The 22,004-nt window shown below is 45.7% G+C and overlaps 1 protein-coding gene and 1 pseudogene across 1 annotated transcript in view; both read right to left on the reverse strand.

Moving 5' to 3' along the window:
- Positions 1 to 10,102, reverse strand: part of BBOF1 (basal body orientation factor 1) — a 181,350-nt gene extending 171,248 nt beyond the window's left edge. Inside the window, exon 1 of the mRNA XM_030214596.1 lies at positions 10,047 to 10,102. Within this exon, the coding sequence (XP_030070456.1) occupies positions 10,047 to 10,084 (38 nt within the window). The 5' untranslated portion in view covers positions 10,085 to 10,102. The remainder of the gene's footprint in view (positions 1 to 10,046) is intronic.
- Positions 10,103 to 10,346: 244 nt separating this feature from the next.
- LOC115477122 lies at positions 10,347 to 15,271 on the reverse strand (annotated as a pseudogene).
- Between the last annotated feature and the right edge of the window lie 6,733 nt (positions 15,272 to 22,004).

Consider the following 22,004-nt stretch of genomic DNA (forward strand, 5'->3'; position numbering starts at 1 on the left):
CATCCATGTCCAGTGATTCTCCTCTCTCCCCTGCCCTCCCCTCTCCCATGTCCAGCGATTCTTCTTACCCCAGCCCATCTTCCTTCCAGCTCGTCCTCCTTCTCCACTGCCTGCCAGCGAAGCGATAGAAAGGCTGCCAGCGTCGGACTCAGCAGCGTGAACGGTGCAGCAATTGAGAGAGGCTGGCAGCGTCAGAGCTTCCCTCTGCAAGTCCTGCCTATGCAGAAACAGGAAGTTGAAACAACGTAGGTGGGACTCGCAGAGGGAAGCTCCGACGCTGCCAACCTCTCTCAATCGCTGCCTGCACCGTTTGCGCTGCCGAGTCCGATGTAGTAGTAAGTAGCGGAATGAGAGGAAGGGTGCAGGACTCGCTGGAGGGAAAAAAGGTGCTGATATGCCGTACCGGTGCATACCGGCACAAAAAAAGCACTGACTATTCATGACCTTGTACGTACACAATCTGATAGCCTAAGCAAGTCAGTACATATAACTCATTGCAGCTGGCCTCACCCAGCTCCCATGAGGATTCGTAGTGACACACATGATACCACCATCTGCTATACAGGCAATGTGTGCCAGGGCAGAAGACAACTTTGGGAAAGTACCTGACACAGTCCCTGAGCAGTGCTTTGCAGCCAGTATCTGAGAAAGGACTTTCCTCTCAGTTAACAATATTATCTAATTGTCTTTGCCAGATTATTCTCCTGTACTGAAAGTACCTTACATTTATTGTATTATCTATGATATTCTTTCTGCCATACAATAAAATTATCTATGTTGTACACCGGATATTGTTGGTTGTGTTTATCCCTGAACACCTCCCTTCTAAAGGTAGCCAGGTAAGAGCTACCAGGGGAGCTACCCAGCTCCCTACACTCTTTCCTCCTTCTGGCCTGCTTCCTGGATACGCTTCCCTCCTTCCTCTCATCAGCATGCTCCTACCTACCTACCCACCCACCTGGTACAAGCTCTTCCCTCTCCCTTCTCAGCTCCTCCCTCCCATTAGAATCATAATGCGGAGCCTAATCAGCAGCAGGAGATATATTTAATGAGATATTATCTCAGTCTCAGGATAAGATATCCTAGATCCTAAGTTCCATGCCAGCAGGAGATAATATTTTTCATTAAACACATCTCCTGCTGCAACCAGACTCAAAATATGCAGGGCAGCAACAGTGACCCAGGGTCAGCCCAAGGGATCTACAACTTAGGTGTGCCTTCAGCCTTGCTCTCTCCTCAAGGGATGGCTCAAGGTCTCTCCTCAGGTTCAGCATCTCTCTTTACATTCCCTACCCCTCTAAAGCCCAGAATATCCCCTTCTCTATCCCCTCCAAAAGATGCCCAGCATCCCTCAGCTTCCTTCCCTTTCCTCCCTGAGATGTCCAGACTCTTCCCTTGCACCAACTGAAGATGCTGAACACCTTACTGAGGTGTTCAGCATCTCCAGTTCCTCCCCCCCCCCAAGGTATTCAGTATCTCCCATTCCTTCCTCACCCCCCCCCCCCCCCCGAGGCTCTCTACTTCTTCGTTTTTCCCCTACCCCTCAGGTGTTGATCATCTCCCATTCCCTCCACCCCTCTCCTCAGGAAGAGGTTGGGAACTATAAGCCAGTAAGTGTGATGAGTAACATAGTAGATGACGGCAGAAAAAGACCTGCATGGTCCATCCAGTCTGCCCAAGACAAACTCATATGCGTATACCTTACCTTGAATTTGTACCTGTCCTTTTCAGGGCACAGACTGTATAAGTCTGCCCAGCAGTATTTCCCGCCTCCCAACCACCAGTCCCGCCTCCCATCATCGGCTCTGGTACAGACCGTATAAGTCTGTCCTCCCCTATCCTAGCCTCCCAACCATCAACCCCTCTTTCCCTCACCTGCTCCGCCACCCAATTTCAGCTAAGCTTCTGAGGATCCATTCTTTATGCACAGGATTCCTTTATGCATATCCCACGCATGTTTGAACTCCGTTACCATTTTCATCGCCACCACCTCCCGCGGGAGGGCATTCCAAGCGTCCACCACCCTCTCCGTGAAAAAATACTTCCTGACATCTTTCCTGAGTCTGCCCCCCTTCAATCTCATTTCATGTCCTCTCGTTCTACCGCCTTCCCATCTCCGGAAAAGATTCGTTTGCGGATTAATACCTTTCAAATATTTGAACGTCTGTATCATATCACCCCTGCTCCTCCTTTCCTCCAGGGTATACATGTTCAGGTCAGCAAGTCTCTCTTCATACGTCTTGGAACACAAATCCCATACCATCCTCGTAGCTTTTCTTTGCACCGCTTCCATTTTTTTAACATCCTTCGCAAGATACGGCCTCCAAAACTGAACACAATACTCCAGGTGGGGCCTCACCAACGTCTTATACAGGGGCATTAAAACCTCCTTTCTTCTGCTGGTCACTCCTCTCTCTATACAGCTCAGCAATCTTCTAGCTACGGCCACCGCCTTGTCGCACTGTTTCGTCGCCTTCAGGTCCTCAGATACTACCACCCCAAGATCCCTCTCCCCGTCCGTGCCTATCAGACTCCCCCCGCCTAACACATACGTCTCCCTTGGATTTCTACTCCCTAAGTGCATCACTTTGCATTTCTTCGCATTGAATTTTAATTGCCATACGTTAGACCATTCTTCTAGCTTCTTCAGATCTTTTTTCATATTTTCCACTCCCTCCGGGGTGTCCACTCTGTTGGAAATCTTGGTGTCATCCGCAAAAAGGCAAACTTTACCTTGTAACCCTTCGGCAATGTCACTCACAAATATATTGAACAGAATCGACCCCAGCACCGATCCCTGAGGCACTCCACTACTCACCTTCCTCTCCTCCGAGCGAACTCCATTCACCACCACCCTCTGGCGTCTGCCCGTCAACCAGTTCCTAATCCAGTTTACCACTTCAGGTCCTATCTTCAGCCTGTCTAGTTTATTTAAGAGCCTCCTGTGGGGAACCGTGTCAAAAGCCTTGCTGAAATCTAAGTAGATTACGTCCATAGCACGTCCTTGATTTAATTCTCCTGTCACCCAGTCAAAGAATTCAATGAGATTCATTTGCCACAATTTCCCTTTGGTGAAACCATGTTGTCTCGGATCTTGCAACTTATTGGCTTCCAGGAAATTCACTATCCTTTCCTTCAGCATCGCTTCCATTACTTTTCCAATAACTGAAGTGAGGCTTACCGGCCTGTAGTTTCCAGCTTCTTCCCTATCACCACTTTTGTGAAGAGGGACCACCTCCGCCGTTCTCCAATCCCTTGGAACCTCTCCCGTCTCCAAGGATTTATTAAACAAGTCTTTAAGAGGACCCGCCAGAACCTCTCTCAGCTCCCTCAGTATTCTGGGGTGGATCCCGTCCGGTCCCATGGCTTTGTCCACCTTTAGCTTTCCAAGTTGTTGATACACACTCTCTTCCGTGAACGGTGCTCTATCCACCTCATTCTCAGGTGTACTTTTGCCAGTCCCTCTCGGTCCTTCCCCAGGATTTTCTTCAGTGAAAACAGAACAAAAGTATCTATTTAGCAAATTGGCTTTTTCATCATAATTTTCTACATAGTGTTTCGTTGTATCTTTTAGTCTCACAATTCCCTTTATAGTCTTTCTCCTTTCACTAATATACCTGAAGAAGTTTTTGTCTCCCCTCCTTACATTTCTAGCCATTTGTTCTTCCGCTTGCGCCTTCGCCAGACGTACCTCTGTCTTGGCTTCTTTCAGTTTCATCCGGTATTCCTCCCCGTGTTCCTCCTCTTGAGATTTTCTATATTTCTGGAACGCTAACTCTTTAATCTTTTTTTTCCGCTTCAGTTTTATTTTCAGGAACATCACAGTGCTGTAGTGGAGCAAAAGAATTTTGTAGTGGCAACACTTGTGCGGGCGGATGTTTCTGTGTCACATGACGAAGTCTGCCTGAGCCTACTGTGAACCATCCGTTCTTATGTGGTTTTATTCTTTGAGGCAGTGGTGAGAAGTTATGATTCTGCACAGTCCTATAAGTTGCTTTAATTACATCTAATTCTTGCATTACTTTACAGAGCTCTTGTTTTAAAGTAGATAGCTGAAGACAGATAGGACAAGCTTTAAGTCTCCAGATGATTGGCCTTGAAACTAAAGCACCACAATTATTGCAGAGAATAAAAGTCATCCTGATTGGTTGAAATGGGTATGAACAGGTGTACTATGTTGGAGTAACAGCCTGCAAGACTGCCTGTGTACGATTGAGTAAAGTTAATGAGGTTTGGTTTGTCTATAAATGTGTGGAAAACCCTGGGGTGGGTGGGATTATAAGTCCCAAAAGTGTCAGCTAAGTGCTGTTATTAATGGTAATGCTTTTCAAATAGAGAATAGTGAAATTTCTGGAATCCAATGGATTGCAGGACCTGAGGCAGCATGGTTTCACCAGAGGCAGGTCTTCTCAGACAGACCTGATTAATTTATTTGACTGGGTGACCAGAAAGTTAGATTGAGGGAGAATGCTAGATGTGGTATCTTTAGATTTTAGCAAAGCCTTTGACATGGTTCTGCACAGATGACTAAAAAATAAACTGAGTGCCCTCGGTATCAGTCCTAAAGTAACTGACTGGGTTAGGAACTGGTTGAATGGAAAGCAACAAAGGGTAGTGATAAATGGAGCTCACTCTGAGGAAAGGGATGTTATCAGTGGTGTGCCACATGATTCGGTTCTTGGACTGATTCTTTTTAACAATTTTGTAAGCGATATTGCTGAAGGGCTGTCTGGTAAGATTTGATCACGCAGGTGTTACCACAATCTGAAATAGGGTAGACATCCCTGATGGTGTGGATAGCATGAAGAAGGACCTAATGGTCCAGAAATTTGGAATTTAAGATTTAATGCTAAAAAATTCAGAGTCAGGCATTTTAGCTGCAAAAACCTGAGGGAATGGTACAGTTTAGGGGTGAAGAACTTTTGTGCACAAAAGAAAAGCAGAACTTGGGTATGATCATATGTGATGATCTTAAGATGGCCAAACATGTAGAAAAGACGATGGTGCATATGGAGAGGAATGGCCAGTAGGAAAAAGGAGGTGATGATGGTCCTGTATACAGGGCTGGTCTAGGCAAATGCGGAGCCCTGTGCAGACCAGTTCAGTGGGTCCCCTTGCCACACCAGCCCCCCTGCCAGCACTGGCCCGCCTGCCTACACCTGCGCCCCCAAGTGCTGATTGTAGCCCCATGGGAGGGAGCAGGTTCCCAGGTTACTGGATCAGGCTGGCAGTGTTGATTGCAGTCCCATGGGAGGGTGAAGAATGCAACATTTCTAGGCATGGCTAGTGTCAGCAGTGATTATGGTAACAGCTCCGGTAGGTGGGGGGGGGGGGGGGGGGGGGGAGAAGGAGCATCAAACTTACAACGTTTCCAGTTGGGGCTGGTAATGGCACTAATAATTGGGTTAGTGGGGAATCAAAGATAGGTAACATAGTAACATAGTAGATGACGGCAGAAAAAGACCTGCACGGTCCATCCAGTCTGCCCAACAAGATAACTCATATTTGCTGCTTTTTGTGTATACCCTACTTTGATTTGTACCTGTGCTCTTCAGGGCACAGACCATATAAGTCTGCCCAGCACTATCCCCGCCTCCCAACCACCTGCCCCTCCTCCCAACCACCGGCTCTGGCACAGACCGTACAAGTCTGTCCAGCACTATCCCCGCCTCCCAACCACCAGTCCTGCTGCCCACCACCGGCTCTGGCACAGACCGTACAAGTCTGTCCAGCACTATCCCTGCCTCCCAACCACCAGCCCTGCCTCCCGATCCTGACTAAGCTCCTGAGGATCCATTCCTTCGGCACAGGATTCCTTTATGCTTATCCCACGCATGTTTGAATTCCGTTACTGTTTTCATTTCCACCACCTCCCGCGGGAGGGCATTCCAAGCATCCACTACTCTCTCCGTGAAAAAATACTTCCTGACATTATTTTTCAAGTACGTACCTATTTTCTGTCCCTATTCTGCAGACATGTGGTTGTTAAAGAAAAGCATGGACTTGTGTCTGTCACATTTTGGGAGACACACTGGTTGAGAACCACTGGTTTAGGAAAATAATGAGTGAAATAGAAGAGTGAAATTATTAAACCTTTCAAATAGCACTAAAATAAAAAGAGGACACTCCATGAAACTAACAACCAGCAGACTGAAAACATTTCGCTGTGGAATCTATTGTGAAGAGATTCAGGTCAAGTTAACTAACATAACTGGGTTCAGAAGAGATTTGGAGGGAAGATTTGCAAAGTAAGCTATGAGTAACTGACCTACTTTTTGGGATATAATGGCTGCTTCTAATGCAGACTGGCCATTGTGGAGGCCTGATTAGTCCTGGTTTGACTCAACATGACTTTTCTTGTATTTTTATGAGCCTTGTTCTCTAGTGCTTTCAAGTACTTCTACTTCTTACCTACCTTTAAGCCCCCTTCACATGTAGCATAACAACCTGCTAACTATTCCTTCACTAGTAGTCACTCACCTTTAATTATTAGCTCCTTCTTTGTGGAACTTTCACAACCCTCTCTTGCAAAATGTTAATCTGATGCAAAAATGCTTTCTTCAGTGGCGTCTAAATGGCAGATAACGTTTAATGTGAGCAAGTGCAAAGTGATGCATGTGGGAAACAGGAACCCGAATTATAGCTACGTCATGCAAGGTTCCACGTTAGGAGTCACGGACCAAGAAAGGGATCTAGGTGTCGTCGTTGATGATACGTTGAAACCTTCTGCTCAGTGTGCTGAGCAAGTGCAAAGTGATGCATTTGGGAAAGAGGAACCCGAATTATAGCTACGTCATGCAAGGGTCCACGTTAGGAGTCACGGACCAAGAAAGGGATCTAGGTGTCGTCGTTGATGATACGTTGAAACCTTCTGCTCTCTGTGCTGCTGTGGCTAAGAAAGCAAATAGAATGTTAGGTATTATTAGGGAAGGAATGGAAAACAAAAATGAGGATGTTATAATGCCTTTGTATCGCTCCATGGTGCGACCGCACCTCGAATATTGTGTTCAATTCTGGTCGCCGCATCTCAAAAAGATATAGTGAAATTAGAAAAGGTGCAGAGAAGGGCGATGAAAATGACAAAGGGGATGGGACGACTTCCCTATGAGGAAAGGCTAAAGCGGCTAGGGCTCTTCAGCTTGGAGAAAAGGCGGCTGAGGGTAGATACAATGTAGTAAATTTAAAACGAATCGGAAAAAATTTTTCTTCACTCAACGTGTAATTAAACTCTGGAATTCGTTGCCAGAGAATGTGGTAAAGGCGGGTTAGCTTAGCGGAGTTTAAAAACGGTTTAAATGGCTTCCTAAAGGAAAAGTCCATAGACTGTTATTAAATGGACTTGGGGAAAATCCACTATTTCTGGGATAAGCAGTATAAAATATTTTGTACATTTTTGGGATCTTGCCAAGTATTTGTGACCTGGATTGGCCACTGTTGGAAACAGGATGCAGGGCTCGATGGACCTTTGGTCTTTCCCAGTATGGCAATACTTATGTACTTATGTACCTAGGATGTTTGACACCCTGGGCCAATCATTTTTTAACACCCCCTCTCCAAAATCCAGTACTAGACATACAATACAAAACACTCAGGACCTACAGAGCAATTCGACCATACCATAAGCAGTAATTTCTACAAGTTACACAAGGGTGTACCTAGGAAAAGGAAGCATCTTAAACACTGCAGTGAGCACTAGAACATCAATTCACCTATTATAAAACTAAACCAGCCAGAATAGTACGAGGCGATCCTGCACAGTCACTGCCAACAAAAAGTCATATCTTTTCCACAGACACAGATACACCCTAATCTACTATAGAATAAATAACCACAACTAGAAATAGAAATATTTATACAAAAAATTTTTTCTCTGTCTTCTTATCCACTATTCTATCCTCTTTGGCTTTCTTTCTGAGGATGTTGATCCTCTATGAAGTGGCAGAGTAGCTTAATGGTTACTGCTGTGGGCTGGGAATCTGGGTTTGATTCCCACTGCAGCAAATTGTAACTCAGGGCAAGTCACTTAAACCTCCATTGCCCCAGGCACACAAATGTAGATTGTAAGCCCACTAGGGACAGAGAAAGTACCTGCATATAATAAGCTCTTTGATTGTACCATTAGAAAGGTGCTATGTGAGAAATCCATCACCCTATTCTGCTCTCTTCCTTTCCTGTTCGGTTCCACTACTTTGTTTTTGACTATACTGTGCATGCATTTATTTATTTAAAATACTTATACCCTGCACTATTTATCACGCTATGCTTTGCTATGGTTATTCAAAAGGTGGTTAAAGTTTGTGAGTAAATAAGTTTCAAAATACAGGGTCATGAATCTGAGGGAACAATACAATATAGGGGATGAAGTGCTTCTGTGTACAAAGGAAGAGCAGGACTTGGGGGTGATTGTGGCCTTAAAGTGGCCAAACAGGTAGAAAAAGCAACAGTCAAAGCCAGAAGGATGCTTGGGTGCGTAAGGAGAGGGATGACCAGCAGGAAGAAACAGGTGATAGTGCCCTTGTAGAAGTCTCTGGTGAGACCCTATTTAGAGTACTGTGTGCAATTCTGGAGACCGCACCTATGGAAAGATATAAACAGTCGGTCCAGAGGGCGGCTACAAAACTGGTAAGCAGTCTTGGACATAAAACATAAAAGGACAGGAATATGCAGTGGCATACCAAGGGGGGGGGGGGGACGTTGGGGGCAGTCCGCCCCGGGTGTACGCCGCTGGGGGGTGCCACGGTGCGCGCCTGTGGGCTCCGACTTTGCTAACTTCGCTCGTTCGCTGCAGCTCCCTCTGCCACGGAACAGGTTACTTCCTGTTCCGGGGCAGAGGGAGCTGCAGTGAACGAGCGAAGTTAGCGAAGTCGGAGCCCACAGGTGCGTGCCGCGGCACCCCCCCCCCAGCGGCGTGCACCCGGGGGGGATGTCATTTTGCCGGGGGGGGGGGGGGAAGGTGTAATTTCGCAGGCGGGGGGGGGGGGGGGGCGCTGCACCGGGGGGGAGGGCGCATCGGCGATCCGCCCCGGGTGCAATCCAAGCTAGGAACGCCACTGGGAATATGAACCTCAATGTGTCTATGCTGGAAGAGAAAAGGGAAAGAGGAGACATGATAGAAACATTTAAATATCTCAGGGACATTAATGTACAAGAGAGCCTTTTGTCAAATGAAGGAAATGAAGGGCATATGATGAAGTCAAGAGGAAATAGGCTTAGGAGGAATCTAAGAAAGGGTGGTAGAGAGGTGTGGTAGCTGTGTTAGTCCACTCTTAAAGGTTATCAATAGAAATCAAACAAAATAAAACATGGAAAAGAAAAAAAGATGATACCTTTTTTTATTGGACATAACTTAATACATGCATACCCCCACCCTCCCACTCTGTCAGACAGTCAAAGTAATGCTTTGATGTTTCTCTCATATATACTATCTGCTACCTCATTTGCTTATTTCCAATCTGAGAAAGGGTGGTGGAAGCGTGGAATGGGAGGTTGTGGAGATGAGGACTGTGTCAGAGTTTAAGAAAGTGTGGGACAAGCATGTGGGATCCCTTAGGAAAAGGAGGAGTTAAGGATTACAGAGGATGGGCAGACTGGATGGGCCATTTGGCCTTTATCTGCCATCATGTTTCTATGTTTCCAAATCTAGGTGTCTGCTGGATTGGCCACTGTTGGAAACAGGATACTGGGCTTGATGGACCTGTGGTCTTTCCCAGGATGGCAATACTTATGTACCATAAATCCAGTACACAGTCAGGTATTTGCTGTTTATAGGAGAGTTGAATTTGTAAATGAATAGTAGAAAGTGAGATGTGACCATAAGTCATCTTCCTGACTGAAAGAACTCTTGTCACAGAGATGTTCAAAGTTATTTTGTGCAGATAAAAAGACAAATTGTATATGAAATGGATTGAATTTGATATTGTAGGGAATATTTTTAAGACCGCAGTTTACTTTAACCAAGCATATTGCCTGGAAGGTGAAGAATGCACAGAGGGGGTGGGGGAATAATAATCAGAGAGAAAGGTGTTAATAATTAAAGTTGCTCTTACCCTTTCATATTCTTCCCCATTTTGTCTTTCCTCGGCATGCTGCTGGCACAAAGTGCTTTCCCCTAGTCTCTTTGTATTCCTTTCTTTTGTCTCCTTAATCTGCCTCTTTCTCTCTCTCCTTCTTCTTTTATATTCTCTCTTCCTCTTTCTCTTCTGCCTCTTTAATCTACCCCTCTCACCCTCCCTCTCTCCTTCTTCTCTGCCTTTTCTTTTTGCCCGTCTCTCCCTGTCTCTTTAATCTGCCTCTCTCCCTCTTCTGTCTCTTTAATTAGCTTCTCTTTCTCTGTTTTCCTCTTGTCTTTAATTTGCTTCTCTTTCTCTCTTTTTCACTTCTGTCTCTTTAATCTGCCTGTCTTTCTCTGTCTTTTTAATCTGCTTCTCTCTCTCTCTCTCTTTATGTCTCTTTAATCTGCCTCTCTTTATGTTCTTTTCTAGTCTCCTCTGTCTCTCTTTCTCTTTTTGTGTCTTTTTTTCCTCTTCTGTCTCTTTAATTTGCCTCTCTCATTCTCTGTCTTTCTCCCTCCCTCTGCCTCTTTATCTCTCTGTCTCTTTTTCTCTTCTGTCTCTTTAATCTGCCTCTTTTTCTGTCTCTTTAATCTGTTTCTCGCTCTCTCTTTGTGTCTCTTTCCTCTTCTGTCTCTTTAATCTACCTCTCTCTCCGTTCTTTTCTAGCCTCCTCCCTTTGCCTATCTCTCTGTTTTTTTGTGTCTCTTTTCCTATTCTGTCTCTCTAATTTGCCTTTTTCTCTTTCTGATTCTTTTCTTCTTTCTCTTTAATTTGCCCCTCTCTCTCTCTCTCTCTCCCTTCCTCTTCTGTCTCTTTAATCTGTCTCTTTCTCTGTCTCTTTAATCTGCCATCTGCCTCTCTCTCTATTCTTTTCAGTCTCCTCTCTTTGTCTTTCTCTCTGTCTCTTTAAACTGTCTCTCTCTTTTCCTCTTCTGTCTCTTTAATTTGCCCTTCTCTCTCTTCCTATCTCTTTAATCTGCCTCTCTCTCTCTTTGCCTATGTTCTTTTCAGTCCCTTTAGTCTCCTCTCTGTCTCCCTTCTGTCTCTTTAATTTGCCTCTATCTCTTTCTGTTCTTTTAGTCTCTTCTCTTTGTCTTTCTGTCTCCCTCCTCCCCTTCTGTCTCTTTAATTTGCCTCGCGGTCTCTCTCTCTCTCTCACTTTCTCTTCTATCTCTTTAACCTGCTTCTGTTTTTCAGTCTCTTGAGTCTCCCTCCTGTCTGTCTCTTTAATTTGTTCTCTCTCTCTCTCTCTCACTGTTTTTTCCAGTCTCTTTAGTCTTCTCTCTCCGTCTTGCTCTGTGTCTTTAATTTGCCTCGCGCGCTCTCTCTCTCTCTCTCTCTCTCTCTTCCTCCTCTCCCCTCCCCTTCCGTATTGTTTACAGTCAGACTCTTCGTTTCTATAGAAACCAAGCACAGCGGCAGTGCGAATTCTTCACGTTGAACCGTGTGACATAACACGCACCCAACCAGCAGTTGGCCGGCGCGCAGTGCAGCGCAGGCGTCTATAAAAGGAGATGTGGTGGTGCGCGCGCGTTGCCGCGGTATTCGGAGCCGGCCGGCCGGCGGCAGGTGTGAGGAAGAAGAGGCGGCGTGTGGCAACCAGCCGGTTCTTGTATTAACGCCCTGTTCGGTCGGCTCATGACACCGCGTTGCCATGCGCTTAGTACGAGGGGTGAGTTGCTGCTTAAGCTTCCAAACCGTGAAATGGTCGCGCTTTCCTGACAGAGGGGTGGGGGTGGACCTCACCCCCACCCCCATGTACTATTACTGCTGCTCTGTCCTCTTAAGAGTATTAGAACATAAGAACAGTCGTACTGGGTCAGACCAATGGTCCATCTAGCCCAGTAGTAGTATCCTGCTTCCAAAAGTAGACAATCCAGGTCACAAGTACCTGACAGAAACCCAATTAGCAACAACATCCCATAATACCAATCCCAGGAAAAGCAGTGGAATCCCCATTTCTATCTCAATAGCAGACTATGGACTTTTCCTCCAGGAACTTGGCCAAACTTTTTTTAAACCCAGATACGCTAACCACTGTTACCACATCATCCGGCAAAGAGTTCCAGAGCTTAACTATTTCAATGAAAAATAATGCCTCCTATTTGTCTTAAAAGTATTTCTCCTGGTCTCTGTACTTTTTGAAAGAGTGAAAAATTGGTTCACTTTTACCCGTTCTACACCACTCAGGACTTTGTAGATCTCGATCGTATCTCCCCTCATCCGTCTCTTTTCCAAGATGAAGAGCCCTAACCTCTTTAGCCTTTCCTGATATGAGAGCAGCCCCTTTATCATTTTGGTCGCATCTTAGAACCTTTTCTAATTCCGCTAAATCTTTTGAGATACAGTGACCAGAACTGAACGCAATACTCGAGGTGAGGTCGAACCATGGATCAATACAGAGGCATTATAATATTCTTGGTCTTATTTACCATCCCTTTCCTAATAATTCCTAGCTTTTTTTGTCTGCCACCGCACACTGGCAAGAAGATTTAGTACAGTGTACAATGATACCTAGATTTTTTTTTTTTTAGTGCCAACTCCAAAAGTGGACCCTAGCATCAAATAACTAGGATTTGGATTGCTTCTGGATCCACCTTGTGGTTGGAGGAGGAGACTCTTGAGCCCTTCTTTTTGGGGTCTGCCACCCTTTTCTGTGCTTATCCATATAATTTTCCGGAGATGGGAAGGCGTTAGAACGAGAGGGCATGAAATGAGATTGAAGGGGGGCAGATGAATGTCAGGAAGTATTTTTTCACGGAGAGGGTGGTGGATGCTTGGAATGCCCTCCCGTGGGAGGTGGTGGAGATGAAAACGGTAATGGAATTCAAACATGCGTGGGATAAACACAAAGGAATCCTGTTTAGAAGGAATGGTTCCGTGGAATCTTAGCAGAGATTGAGTGGCGACGCCGGGAACTGGAAACAAAATGGGAGCTGGACAGACGTCTATGGTCTGTGCCCTGATCGTGACTGAATAGATAGGGATAGGCTGGATTGTAAATTTTAAGGGGCTTCGATGTTAGCTTCAGAACTTAGTACAAGAACAGTACTGGGCAGACTTCTATGGTCTGTGCCCTGAGAAAGGCAAGGACAAATCAAACTTAGGTATAGTATCACATACCATGTAAAATGAGTTTATCTTGTTGGGCAGACTGGATGGACCGTACAGGTCTTTATCTGCCGTCATTTACTATGTTACTATGTAACCTCAAAAGGGTTTTTAGGCTGGATGAACATATGGCCAGAAAGAGAAGTTGACAGCTAACTTGGGGAGCTTATAAGCCTATTTCAGGTAGAAGGTGCAACAAGGTGAAAAATTTGCACTTGGAGAAGGGTTAATTAGGAGACTTGTAGAGAATGACAAGGGGTCAGGACCTGCAGTAACCTCGGGGATGGGGACGGGACGTGGACAAACTTTGTCCCTGTGTCATTTTCTACTTTGAAGCCTGTTAATGAACTTAACTGTTATTTATGTTTGAGTGATGCAGACAAGGATATTTTGACTTTTTTTTTTTTTTTTTTTAAACAAGCAAACATGCTGGCCAAAACTAGCAAAATTTGCATGGGGGATCCTGTACATCCTGCTACCAGCACATCTTCTAAGAAGAGACTTGCTGACCTGAACATGTGTACCCTGGAGGAAAGGAGAAACAGGGATGATATGATACAGTCGTTCAAATATTTGAAAGGTATTAATCCGCAAACGAACCTTTTCCGTAGATGGGAAGGCGGTAGAACTAGAGGACATGAAATGAGATTGAAGGGAGGCAGACTCAAGAAAAATGTCAGGAAGTATTTTTTCACGGAGAGGGTGGTGGATACTTGGAATACCGTCCCGCGGGAGGTGGTGGAGATGAAAACGATAACGGAATTCAAACATGCGTAGGATAAACATAAAGAAATCCTGTTCAGAAGGAATGGATCCTCAGAAGCTTAGCGGAGATTGGGTGGCAGCACCGGTGGTTGGGAGGCGGGGCAAGTACTGGGAAGACTTCTATGGTCTATGCCCTGAAAATGGCAAGGATAAATCAAGGTCAGGTATACATATAAAGTAGCACATATGAGTTTATCTTGTTGGGCAGACTAGATGGACCGTGCAGGTCTTTTTCTGCCGTCATCTACTATGTTACTATGTATTTTTTTTTATTTATTTTATTTATAGTACATTTCTACCCCACATTTTCCCACTCATGCAGGCACAATGTGGCTAACATAGGATAAGTAAAAATGACAATACAATAAGAGAAATGGTAAGAGACAAAAATTAGACAAGGAAGGGGAAGGGAGCATAACAGTTTCAGGGCTATGTAAGTGGGGCTATTGATCTGTAAGAGTGTAAGGGGAGTAGACCATTCCAAATAGTGGGTTGCAGGAAGGACTGTGGAAGACAGGAAAGCTAGACTGAATCCTGAGATTGCTGATGACTTCTTATTCATCCACAGATTAAAAAATCATAACGGTGCTTCATAGGGCATATTTCTCCTCTCTAGGGCATGCTACTACTACTACTACTTATCATTTCTATAGCGCTACTAGACGTACGCAGTGCTGTACATCTTGTACCCCTGGACATTTTAACAGGGTGGACTAGGATTCCTTGGAGTAGTACAAGTCAGCTATTGTGACACCCTTGTCACCTCTCGTTTAGACTACTGCAATCTGCTTCTTGCTGGCCTCCCACTTAGTCACCTCTCCCCTCTCCAATCAGTTCAAAACTCTGCTGCCCGTCTCGTCTTCCGCCAGGGTCGCTTTACTCATACTACCCCTCTCCTCAAGTCGCTTCACTGGCTCCCTATCTGTTTTCGCATCCTGTTCAAACTTCTTCTACTAATCTATAAATGTACTCACTCTGCTGCTCCCCAGTATCTCTCCACACTCGTCCTTCCCTACACCCCTTCCCACTCCACTCCATGGATAAATCCTTCTTATCTGTTCCCTTCTCCACTACTGCCAACTCCAGACTTCGTGCCTTCTGTCTCGCTGCACCCTATGCCTGGAATAAACTTCCTGAGCCCCTACGTCTTGCCCCATCCTTGGCCACCTTTAAATCTAGACTGAAAGCCCACCTCTTTAACATTGCTTTTGACTCGTAACCACTTGTAACCACTCGCCTCCACCTACCCTCCTCTCCTCCTTCCTGTACACATTAATTGATTTGATTACTTCATTTTTTGTCAATTAGATTGTAAGCTCTTTGAGCAGGGACTGTCTTTCTTCTATGTTTGTGCAGCGCTGCGTACGCCTTGTAGTGCTATAGAAATGCTAAATAGTAGTAGTAGTAGTATTATAGCTGCTTGCTGTTATTATTTTCTATTTGTAATTTATAAACAAGAGTTGCTCAACATATTCCTTTTTATACTTTAATAAAAAGATTTAAATATAAAATCATAATTGTTCGAGGCTTCTGCAGATGTGGACAGAGCCCATTGGGATGGGACGGGGACAGGGCCGTCGGGGACGGGACGGAGACAGAACCCATGGAGACGGGGTGGGGATGGAGATGGGGACGAGCTCAGGAGGAGAGCTATACTGCACTGAAAAGCCAAAACACAGTAACTGAGACTAAATATGAGGTCAAAAAAGAAATACATAGTAAGTAAAGTGCTTCTGGCGAGAGCTTAGTTTTGACAAATTTGAGTTACTGTGTTCAGGAGTTTCAGCACAGTATAGAGAAAAATGGGGGGGGGGGGGCAGAAGAATGAAGGAATTTGTAGGTCAGTAGAAGCTTGAACTAGATGTGCAAATGAAGAGATGCACTATTTCCTGTATGGTGGAGTTTAACTGAGCAACATTAAAATGTATTTTATTGTCTTTATTTCACCTAAACAAATTGCTGTTTTGCTTGAAATTGTTTAGTTTCATTAAGCTGATATGAATGTCGATTTTGTGTTGTTGTTTTTTTAGATACAGAATAATCAACATAGGTCTTGCCAAGAGATTACCTTGGATTTTTTACTGTTCAGAATGGAATGCATTGAAAAGGCATCTACTGCAGTTAGTCTTCACATAATAATCTCTGAGATTCTATGTATATAGTTGAAAGAAAAGTGTTTAGATTCTGTGAATCATATTAATAGGCCTTTAGAACAAACAGTTTGTGATGAATGTCTTCAATGTCTGCAGCTGTTGGTAAGCAAATATGTCAGATTTACCAGTTGAAGCAAGAAATCAGGTATTGGGTTTTCCTTTAGTGGAGGATCAACTGCAGGGACTAGGAGGGGCACACTTAATCTGTTTACATGCCTCAGGGATCAAGGAAACATGAGAGCAGATAATGAACCCATCTACTCTGTCCAGATTACTTATCTGCCCAGTATATTGGGCTTCCTTTCACTTTTTAGTAGGATATGGGCATTTTCTCCTTTACCTCTTCCTCCTCCTCCTTGGCCCAGTTCTCTCCGTTAGTCTTTTCTTCCTCTCCTCACACCCACCTCTCTCCTTTCGCCTCTTTCATCTGTCCCCCACTTTTTAGTAGTCTTTGTGCTCCATTCTTCTTGGCTCTTACTAGCCTCCTTTGGCCTGTCTTCCTTCACTCCACACTCTACCTTACGTGAATACATAATCATTACGGTGCTGGGACAGACCAAAGGTCCATTGAGCATAGTATCATAAGTACATAATCACCGCCATACTGGGAAAGACCAAGGGTCCATAAAGCCCAGCATCCTGTCACCGACAGTGGCCAATCCAGGCTTCAAAAACCCGGCAACCCCCCCCCCCCCGCCCCCCCAAAAAAATGTTCAGTGGACTTTTCCCTCAGGAATCTGTCCAAACCCCCTTTAAATTCTGTAAGGCCAGCTGCTGTCACTACATTCTCTGGCAACGAGTTCCAGTCTAACTACACTCTTGAGTAAAGAAAACCTTTCCCCTGTTTGTTTTAAATATACCATATACTAGCTTCATCTTGTGTCCCCTGGTTTTGTTGTTGTTTGAAAGTGTAAACAATCACTTCACATCTGTCCGCTCTACTCCGCTCATTATCTTGTAGACTTCTATCATATCACCCCTCAGCCGCCTTTTCTCCAAGCTGAAGAGCCCTAACCTTCTCAGCCTTTCCTAATAGGGAAGTCGTTCCATTCCCTTTATCATTTTCGTCACTCTTCTCTGCACCTTTTCTAATTCCTTTATATCTTTTTTTGAGATGCGGCGACCAGAATTGGACACAATACTCGAGGTGCGGTCGCACCAATTGGAGCGATACAACGGCATTATAACATCCTCGTGTTTGTTTTCCATCCCTTTCCTAATAATATTCAACATTCTGTGCGCTTTCTTAGCCGCCGCAGCACACTGGGCAGATGTTTTTAACGTCTTATCAACGATTAGTCCCAGATCCCATTCTAGGTCCATAACTCCTAACGCGGAACCTTGCATGACATAGCTGTAATTCGGGTTCCTCTTACCCACACGCATCATTTTGCACTTGTCAACATTGAACTTCATCTGCCACTTGCATGCCCAGTCCCCCAGTCTCGCGAGGTCCTCCTGTAATCTTTCACACTCCTCCTGCGACTTGACGACCCTGAATAATTTTGTGTCATCTGCGTATTTAATTACCTCACTAGTTACTCCCATCTCTAGGTCATTTATAAATATGTTAAAAAGCAGCGGTCCCAACACAGACCCCTGTGGGACCCCACTAACTACCCTTCTCCAACAGTGGCCAATCCAGATCACAAGTACCTGGCAAGATCCCTTCTTTGCTTTCATCTCTGCCCTTCCATTCTCCCTCTTACATACATCAGCCTTTCATTTGACGACGACTCCTCAATCTGTGAGAAAGCATTGAAGGTAACTCTTACTGAGCAGCAGTAGCAACCCTGAAAGGCAGTGGTCCCACTTTAGCTTATAAAATGGACATTGAGTTTTGGGGACTGGGTGTTATCCCATTTCCTTTATCAGCTCTTGTTTATGTAACAGCTTCTACTAGTCTTGAGGGGAACCGTTAACTAAAGCTGGGCTGAGGAGCCAGATATCGGGCAAGTCATTTAACCCTCCATTGGCTCAGGTACAAACTTGGATTATAAGCCTCCAGGGGACAGGAAAATACCTAGGGTCCACCTCTAAGCTGAGCAGGGGTCTGCCAGCTACATAGCTGTCAGTGGGGGGTGCTGCTTCAATATTGTATTTTCAATGGCTAGGGACAGGCAGGTTCCCTGGACTCCTGCAAAGCTTGCCTATGCCTCACTATTGAAAATATAATAATGAAACAGCACCCCCGCTGGCAGGACTGTAGGTGGAGGACTCCTGCTCAGCTTGGAAGGAACAGTGCTAGTGTCCCTGAATGTAACTCACCTTGAACTACTACTGAGAGGAGGGGTGAGCTAAATTCAAATCAATAGATATGTCAGACGGGGCATGAGGAATCTGGTAGGTGTTTCATGGAATCCATGCTTATGTGCAGAATATGGCCTCATGAATGTGCAAATCCCAGAAAATAGGATCTTTTTCTTTCAACTATTTGTAAAAGATTCAGAACAAATTATTCTCAAGAGGTCGTTTGTTAAGAATAAAACCTCCAGGAAGAAAGAAGACGGGTAATTTAAGATTATAGAATATTCTCACTACAACTGAGGGTCTGTTCCAAGGGGATGAATGCCATGGCCAAACTCAGAAATATTAATTGCTATTGATTTTTTTCTTCTCACAATATGGGAATAGCAATTGGGGGAAACCCTGCTGTGTGCTTGTAACAGCTCTGGGGCATTAATTATAAAACTTCTAGCTCTGCTCTTAGCCAATCACCTTTGAAAGTGATGTCACACTTCCATTTTATTTTCAGTATCAGTGTGGCATTTTGGGCCATGGGTGGGATCCTTAGAGCGGCTCCGAGTGACATCTTATGTGATCTGGGGTGGGCTCTGCCTTTCCCTTGCTTTCTATCCAATTCTTCCTCACCTTTGGAACTGAGACTCTTGTGGTAGTTCTTGCCCTTGTCATCAATTACAACTCTGCCTTGCCTCCTTCCCTTCCACTGCCCTACAGTTGTTGAGCTTGCCTTGCTTAACACTTAGACTTTGCTGTAAAGCCACTGTTTATGATATTTTGCTGTATCAGAATTTAGATTTGTCTCACTGAAACATGGTTGAGGGACAGTGATGAGGTATATCCTTCATAGTCACTTTTTTCTTATGGTTTTTCTGTATTCCCACCAGATGGGCCCTCCAGGTGGGGGGGGGGGGGCATGAATTTCATCTTTTCCAACAATTTTTTAGTTGTTCGAGCACCGATAGATTTCCTGACTCTCTGGTTATTCACATTGGATCTGCACCTTCATCTACTCGTTTTAATTCTTTCCCCTCCTTAAGCACCATCTTATGGGATGCACTTCTTTTTACTGTCTCTGACACAGCAGCAATTTTCAAAATCATATGGTCCTGGGCAGTTTTAATGTCCACTTTGATAAGTCTTAGGGCCAGGGAATAAAGATCTGTAGCCTTTGTGATTCCACTTAGCTTCTCCCAGTATGTTCTCTTTCCTACTGGTCACGCTCTTGACCTTGTCTTTTTGCTTGATGAGATCCCATGGAACTTTCTGCATTCAGCACTTTTCCTCTGTCCTGGACAGATTGCCATTTAATGTTTCTCCCTGCATTTCTCTTTTGTCTCCTCACCTTTCTAGATCTCCCCACAATGTTCCAGTTACCTTAAAGTTAACTTTGATTCCTTGTTTTTCCATCCCTCGTTCTTTTTTTCTCTCTTGAGTTTCATACCCTTCCCCTTAAAGGGGATAAGTTAAGCTCAGCTCTTGATGATATAGCCCTCATCCAGACTTGTCTTCAATCTTCCAATCGGACCTATCCTTGGTACCACGTTGGCCTTCACTTCAGGCAGAAGGCAAGACATGCTGAAAGAACAAGTCTTTACATAATTAATCCCGCTTTAGGAGTTTTTGATTAAAGCTAACATCAGTCATGCAAAGAAATCTTATTCACTAACTTAGCATTAACTGGCCTAGAAGCTTTTTGAGTTAGGGATGACCTCCCTCAGCACAGTTTCTACATCATCTTCCTCCAAGCTTCCCTCTCCGTTGTGCACTCCTTTCTTTTCAAAATCAAGGAAATTTGCTCAGGCTTTACCCTCCTGGTCACTTCTTACTCTACACAATCATTTTCTGGTCTAACCTCCTTAATTCCTCCATTTCTGAGCAAGATTCTCCATGTTGATCTTCTAACTTACCATCCCAATTTTTTTTCTTAAACTTCTGATGGTCTTGAATACTTTTCCCTCTTGCTGGATGAATGAATCGGTCCTTTGTTTTCAAAGTATCAATTATCAGCTCTAGTTTGACCTTTGGTGTTACCCCATCCTCTGGAAACAAGTGATTATTTGCACCATTCTGAAAAAGCCCAACTTGGACTCTTCTTTCTGACTTTTGCAAACTCATTCGATCTCCAACCTTCCCTTCCTTCCTTCCTTAGCTAGGTGAGAGGGTGGTTCAGTGCCACCCTGGGACTTCATCACTAACAGTAATGGAATTTCACTCTTTTCAAGCTCAGTCTTGCCCAGGACACATCACTGATGTCATCAGTGTTTCCCTAGTTCTCCGAGGACAAGCAGGCTGCTTGTTCTCACTGATGGGTTGATGTCCTCGGCAGCCCCCTCCATCGGAAAGTTTACTAGCAAAGGCCTTTGCTAGTCCTCGCGCGCCCATGCGCACCGCGCATGCGCGGCCGTCTTCCCGCCCGAAACCGGCTCGAGCCGGCCAGTCTTCTTTCGTCCGCACTCGGTACGGTCGTGTTACGCCGTTCGTGCCCCAGAGAGTCGACCTCGCGCGTCCTTTTCGACGTGTTTTTGTCCTTTTTTTCCTTGAAAAAGTTCGGGAAGCGCTCCGGTAGTGTTCCGGAAGACCCTTTCGGGTTTTCTGCCCTTCCCGTATTTCTCAGTTTTTGCCCCGTAAGTTTTCTTTCGTTGTCGGGGTAGGCCTATTTTGGCCTCGGTCGAGATTTTTCTCCCTCTAAATTTTGGTGCTTCAATTTTCGCCATTTCGGCTTTTGATTTCGCCGGCGTGATTTTTCCGCCCATGACATCGAAGCCTTCCAGCGGCTTCAAGAAGTGCACCCAGTGCGCCCGGGTAATCTCGCTCACTGATAGGCACTCTGCGTGTCTTCAGTGTCTAGGGGCCCAGCACCGCCCTCAGAACTGCAGTCTGTGTTCCCTGTTACAAAGGCGGACTCAGGTAGCGAGATTAGCCCAGTGGAACGTTTTGTTCTCGGGCTCTTCGTCGGCATCGGCACCGGAGGCATCGAGTGCATCGACGTCGTCAGCGTCCGGGCCATCTTCCTTGGCTGCCGCTCCATCGACTGCATCGAGGCATCGGACCTCTGCATCGGCGCCGAGGCATCGGGCGACTGTATCGACGTCGGTGGTACCGAGACTTCGTCTGCTGATGTCGTCGGACGGAGGTGCATCGTCAGGAGTGCAGGTGAGGGCTGTCCATTCCCCTGCTGGTGGCGGTGAGCCTTCGGCTGGGTCTCCTCCTACCCTGAGGGCTCCTGCGGTACAGCCCCCCCGGGATTGACCCTCTTCGGTCTCGGCCCCGAGGAAGCGACGAATGGATTCTACGTCCTCCTCGTCGGTGCCGGGGAGCTCCGGTGACATGCTTCGGAAGAAGTCGAAGAAGCATCGACACCGGTCTCCTCCCCATGTCGGCACCGAGAGCTCTGGGTCGCCGAGGGATTCGGCACCCAGCAGGCATCGGCACCGAGAGGACCGCTCACCCTCTGTTCAGGAGGTGTCGATGCGCTCCACTCTGGACAGCCCGGAACAGCCTCCTCGCCCGGAACAGGTTCTGACGTCGACGCCTGCATCGGCCTCTCAGCCTTTCTCTGCAGCCGCTCTAAACGAGAGCCTCCGGGCCGTTCTCCCAGAGATTCTGGGAGAGCTGTTGCGCCCTACCCCTCCGGTACCGGCGGTGCTTGCGCCTCCGGTACCGTCGAGCGTGGCGCTGG

This window comes from Microcaecilia unicolor, chromosome 9 (genome assembly GCF_901765095.1).
Source record: "Microcaecilia unicolor chromosome 9, aMicUni1.1, whole genome shotgun sequence".
Taxonomy (NCBI): domain Eukaryota; kingdom Metazoa; phylum Chordata; class Amphibia; order Gymnophiona; family Siphonopidae; genus Microcaecilia; species Microcaecilia unicolor.